We start from the raw sequence: 6,492 nt of genomic DNA on the forward strand, positions 1-6,492 counted from the left end.
CAGCCCTCTGGTTTCACAGGTGCAAAACACTGATCCATCACTCTATGTTATCGAGCTGTGCAGAGGTTTATCTTCACACAGTGTGGGGGGCAGGAGACTGGCTTTACTAAAAAGTTGCATGGATAGCAGTGGCTTTATGGAAAACTGAAGTAAAATACTGGGACTGAAAAACAGTATTTGCAAGTACTGAAAGCTGTAATGGTGACTTTCTCTCCCTTTACGTCACCAGGCATCACAGAATGGCGGGCACTTTTTTTCATCCTTTTACTTACTAAAAAGTTAACTTGTAGTGATAAAACAACTTTCTCCTTTGCCAAGGCAGTTCCTCTGTGTTTGTTCTCCATAGTTCATTCCCCTGCTCACAAGGGGAGGAGGTGAAAAATATAAACCCATTCAGTATTGTTTCAATTTATCCAGCCCTCCAGCACACCCACTGCTTACTGCTCTTTGGCCTACTCACCTCTGTACACACATACAAAGTCAGTTGCAGCCATTAACTGCTTATTGCAAATAAAGGTATAGCAGATAGTTTTTAATGCAATGCAACTTACCTAACTTCTTCGGAGTACAGGAACAAGACTCTTAGGAAAAGTGGTATTAAGAAAAAAGCAACACAGCTACAGCTAATCATTGTTAAGATTTATTGACGGTTGTGTAGTTTGAGAGATATGCTACATTCTTTTCAAGCAGTACAACATTTGGCCATTAAGGTGTTCTGGAAGCAGATTCAAACAAATAAGCAATTCTTTAAGTGAAGGAAAACTCTCACTAAGCTCTAGTAAGTACACCACAGGCATTAAAGTTTTTACTGTTGTGCAAGCAGAATATAAATTCTTCATGCTTGTTAACATTCCTGTTCTATTTGGTGCTGTATCCTGGACTATATGTGGGATGAAAATGGCAGGTTTACATTCATTTCAAGTTACGGTGCATTCATATGTGGAAAATTTGGGGGTTACTTTTGCTTGTTACATTCATCCCTTCCCCTGAGAAGTTCATTAAAAACAAAGCCTGTATCAAACCTGTTTTCTGTATTGTACACACTCTGCCTTTTCAAGCTGTTATTACAGAATTCCATCTTTCATGTGAGAAAAGAAAACCTGGGAAACTCTCTGGTCCAAGGCTAGTTAAGAAAAGAGAGGAAAACCTAGTGGAAGGCAAACGTACTCTGTGTACTTCTCCCATTCAGTAAGACAACTATTGGCTACAGAAATTCATGAAACTGAAGTTGCCAAGGGAAAAAAAACCCTCAACTTTTTCATCTTTCTTTTAAAACAAGACAAGGGAGTCAGTAAATGTTTTAGTATTTAATTTTTTTTAAGCATGAAGAAATTAGAACTTTTTTTTTTTTTTAAATAATCACAGCTGCTTTCTTAAGGTCTTTAGCAACCTCTCTTAGTTGAAGTTGCACAAAGTAACATCTTCGGTTACTAAGAGCTTTTTCTGTGTATTTGAGTGTTTATGTATGCACTTTCTCAAAATATTCCTTAGAAGCTTCTGGACTTGGTTTGATCTGTCAAGAAAGGAAAGAATTTAGTTATATTCTAAGACAAGTCAATCATGGATTTGACATTTTATGCAATAAAAGCATGCACACTTTATTAAAACACTAGATTATTTCTGGTTCTCCACTCATTTGAAAGAGAAAAATGAAAACCTAGAAGATGAACAAGCTTCTATTTGCAAATTTTAAATATATGACATTTTTTCCTGCTAAATAGCAGGGCATTAAAGAAGTAAAAATCCAAGGACAACTGGTGGAAAGTGCAAGTCAAATTAAGAGTTTTAAGTACAATCTGTATCTTCTGTGAAGAAAGTTGCTGATTTTCTTTTAGGAATTGTGTGTTTAATATCCTACAAATAGACCAAATTGTTCCAACTGATGTAAGCTTCAGATTTGGACTACGTGAATAGATTCAGTCAAGCAGCTCACACCTAAGTAGTTCTCAGCCCTTTGGACATGCAAAGGTATGCCAGTGTCTATATTTAGAAAAGTGATATTTAGCAGGCACTTACTGTAGGGGAGTCTGGAGTCCAGTTTGCTGGGCAAACCTCTCCGTGTGTTTCTACATACTGGAATGCTTTCACCAAGCGAAGGGTCTCTTCTACACTACGACCCACAGGAAGGTCATTGATACTTAGATGCTTGATGACTCCATTAGGATCAATGATGAAGAGACCTCTGTAAACAAGCAAGAATTCAGGGAATGCAAATCACGTTCCAAGACCAAACACAAGAAACTGATGCACATATCTGTTAGGAGTAGCAATACAGCATTTAATACACTGTTTGCTAGTGCAGTGATCAAAAGCAAGACCGGTCTATTTGTATTGTGATATTACAAAGCATGCATGAAGACTATGAAATCAAGACAGCCAGAAATGTAACTAAAGCAGAACCTCTAATTCCACCTATATTTCAAAGCTGATAGCTGGCATCCTTCCCATGTCTTTTTGGTTAATAAGAAAATCTGAAGTTACTGATTGAAGAGTTGCTTGGACATTAAACTACTAAATTAAATCCTGTTACATATAAACAGTTGTGGAAACTGAAGTCCCAGTCTTACCTAATAACATGTTGAATTTAACTTAATTTTTCAACAAAGAAACATCAGAAGTCCCTTCTAGCAAAGAAGCTGCTCAGTTTTTAAGTGGAAGAAGAACAGGATAGAGTAACCTAGAATCAGTATTGTTCTTTATTCTTATTCAGCTCTGAAGCAGAGTTTTAAGCAATCCTCTACAGACTTTTACCACTCTGTCCTTAGAAGGGAACCAAATGAAACAATCCTTTTTCCACAGCATACAAGAAGCCTTTTTCTATCCAATATCCATAACTAGGGTTCTCTGAACACTAAGAATATGAGATTACTCCCATACTTTAGGGCTGATAGCTGGTATAGCCACCTTTTCATCCAGAGAGATCAGGAATCAGACATCTCCAATGGACTTCTATCCAACTCCAACATTTCTCAGGGATCACTGTTTACTTCTAGTAAGTATTTCCATGGTGGGAAAGGAAGTATTGTAAATTTCATTATTCTAGATAGTTGTGGGATTGACTGTAGTGGCCTCTAGGACTATATCTTAAAAATTTCTCACACAGAAGTTAAGGTGGTCTCCTTACCTCCAGGAAAAAAAAAAAAGTGGCCGGGGGTGGGGGGGGAAGAGAGGGAAGGAAAAGACAGACCTAAGTTCTGAGAGACTGAGAAATGCTCTTCTATCCTACTCTTCTTTCCCTTAAGTGTCATGGAGTTCTCCCCTTAACTCAGATCAATATAGCTGACTTTTCCTCTGCAGGTATTCTCAGAGAAGTCTGGAACCATTCCCAACTTTGCACTGATGGGTATGTACCCTTTTCCCAGAATGGGATCAAACAAAAGTCCTGCAAAACAAGTTGACACTTTATAGCCTTCATTTGATCCTCAGGAGGAGATAGCATGGCCCACACTGTTTTAAACTGGGTTGTGTCATAACAGTTACCAGCAATCATGTATTACCGTAGTGCTATGCCAGGTCCTTCTAGCAGCACACCATAATCACGGGAGATTTGTTTTGTGAGATCTGACAGAACTGGAATATTCATATGGCCCAAGCCGCCACTCTAGTGAAAACAGAATAAGACACCATTTTATCACCAAATGCTTTTTAAAGATTATCCTTTAGATGACTGAATTCAGTGCTCTTGAAGATATATTAACAAGAAAAAACATGTATTCCATTTGTACCATGAAAGAAACCATACAGGGGAAGTTTTTTAAGCATTCAGGAACACTTGATCTGTTTGGAACAAGAAAACTTTTTTTTTTTTTTTTTTTTTTGCACTGAGCATTTTAGAATTGCTTATTTTTGTGGTAAAGGACTAAGACAACAACAACAAAAAATTTCAGAAAGATTTCCTTTGTCCCCTATGCAGGAGCTTTGAATATAAAGTCTTCTATTGCATATGTAAGTGCTCAAAATTAAATAAGATGAACATGGTGAGGAGGGAAGGGAAAACATTTATACAACAGACAAAACACTGGCCACCAACCCATACCAAATATGCCAGTTTTGCTGTTCTCTATTTATGCATGTATTTTCTTTTGAATCTATTTAAATAATATTTAGAGAGTCAACCAAGATTGCTTTGAGTTTTGCAACATATTGGAACAGTAAGAGAGATAAGCTCCCTATCCTTGAAACATGACCAGAGTTTGTTAGCTTTTCTATTCCTGGCATCATCAGTGAATCGTTGTGTAATCTTAGTCACTTAGACCCTGATCTGGCAAATACTTGTCTGCAGTAGAGTTCTCAAATGCAGGGCTTTAAACACAGATATCAGAGAAACCAAGGTCTTAACTTCTCGAGGTGTCAGTTTTCCATCTGCACCATTGTGGCATTCTTTTATTCTTTGCAAAATATTTTGCTATGTGTGCACAAAACAACACATGACTGGAGTACACTTAACTGCTTTCATACGAGGCAGTGAAATCAGTCCATAATCACATTTTAGAGCTTTAAACAAAGCATGCAGAAAATTAATTACTCTGATTGGCTCAGCCAAGACATATTAAATCTAGCAGACAAACTCTCCCGTATGTTACAAAGAAAAAGCCATGCATCTAGAGCACCCTAGTCTGACAACAACCAGCACTGCTGTCGACCACATGATCCCACGGGCAATAACTGATCACACAGGAGCTTCTGTGCCTTCCTGTGACATTTTTGATTCTCTACTACTAAATAAACTAGTGAGATGGCTTACATTATCACAAGTATGTATTTTATATTTAAAAAAGTAAAAGCAACTGCTCTCCAGTAAAAGCTAGTCTTTGCTGTCAGTTCTTCTTTCCCTGAAGAAAGTTGAGGACCTACGTTTGTATTTAAGAAGTGGAACCATTTCAGCAAATGACAGTTAATACTGATAAACTGGTTGTTCTTTTGTTTCCATTCTGCAGTTACCAGCGCTAGGTACTAGTTAGCAATAATTACTAAGTCAGCTGCTAGTAATTTTATGTCATGCTACACACAAACCATTAGCTGTAACAAGCACCTCAGGATAGCAACATGTGCACTGAATATTCAATTTGTGGGATAAACATAAGGACATGATGTAACCTCCAGGACTACCAAGACAGTCAGGAAAACAAAGACAAAAAAAAAACTATGAAAGAAAAGATCAGGAAAAAGACTGAGGTCAGAGTTGAGTTACATCATCTTATGTTAGTCACTTAGACATATCACTGTCTATTTATTGAAATTAGCATTTGCATGATTGTTCATTCAACTCTTCTTCTCAGGAGCTCTTATAAAAAGAAAACAAACCAATACAGAAAACCCCAAACAGCTGCCCAATTCATACCTTTCGTGGCGTATTTATCCAGGCCAGATGACAGAAGTGAGAGTCCACAGAAACTGCAACCACTTCACAGTTCACATCATGAAATTCATTTGCTTTATTACTGAAAGCTACAATTTCTGTGGGGCATACAAAGGTGCTAGGTGGGAAGACAGAAGAGGGTGTAAAGATTCTGCAAACTTTGGAGAGTTTTTAGAAAAGACGCTCATATATCTGTGTCTAGGCACTAATGCAGCAGTGCATTTTATTTAACTGTATGCTTGATAATTCTGACCATGTTCCCTGCTCAAGACTGACTTCAGTAAGTCTCAAAGCAACAGCAACTGCCACACAGCTACATGGCACATCAATTTTCAACTCCCGGTTCTTAACAAAGGTATTTTTGCATGGAAGTTCTATACTAGGAAGGGCTGCAGACTACATCCTCTCCCAGCTACCCACATACACTAGACTTCAGCAGAAATGTCCAGGATGCTCTTAGCTATTCAAGTCTTCTGGGGCCCTGTTGGATCACCTTTTGCTTTGGAGTTGCAGTTCTGCTGACCTGCTGCTTAAAAGGATACAGGCTTCACTGGGACCAGAGCTGCAAGGCAATGCTCCTACCCCCAGGGATTTGACTGTAAGAAGAACCATGCTTGCAAGACCTGGCTATCTCCTGAAACACTCCTAGCAGCCAGCGGATTCTCTCCAACCATTGCTTTAATACACAGCTACCTTTTGCCCCCGAATCTTATCACTCATGCTCTAGAAACAGACACATCTGCTTTGCAAGCCTACCCCGGATAAGGTAAAAAACAGTCACTTCAGACAGGAATGCCATGCTGTGTTTTTGATTATCTTCAGCCAGGCTCTTTAAGTTACAAGCCTCAGGAGCAGCATTTGAAAGGGAATAAACCTGCACTCACAAATCCAGAGGGTAGAAGAAGAGAACCAGGTATTTCCCCTTAAAATCATCTAGGCTCAGCTCTTTGAACTCTCCGTTGACAACAGCTGTTCCTTTAAAAAACGGGGCGTGCTGCGTAACTGCTGGAGCAAACCTGGAAGAGCCTTGGGGGGGAGAAAAAAAGAGTCACATTGTATCGCTGCAGGACGCGCCCTCGGCCCCGGGAGGCAGCCGCCGGCGCCGGCCCCACGGCCCCCCCGCGCACTTACCG

General features: G+C 39.2%; 1 protein-coding gene across 1 annotated transcript; it reads right to left on the reverse strand.

The window, feature by feature from the left end:
• Positions 1-618: 618 nt before the first annotated feature.
• On the reverse strand, positions 619-6,401 carry PRDX3 (peroxiredoxin 3; the record flags this gene model as incomplete). The annotated part of the gene is made up of 5 exons (XM_026068433.1): positions 619-1,513; positions 2,017-2,182; positions 3,498-3,601; positions 5,342-5,477; positions 6,244-6,401. Coding segments are annotated over 5 exons (618 nt in total), but the record flags the coding sequence as incomplete, so codon positions are not given.
• Between the last annotated feature and the right edge of the window lie 91 nt (positions 6,402-6,492).

Source organism: Apteryx rowi, unplaced genomic scaffold, assembly GCF_003343035.1.
Source record: "Apteryx rowi isolate R43461 unplaced genomic scaffold, aptRow1 scaffold_1048, whole genome shotgun sequence".
In the NCBI taxonomy this organism is placed as follows: Eukaryota; Metazoa; Chordata; class Aves; order Apterygiformes; family Apterygidae; genus Apteryx; species Apteryx rowi.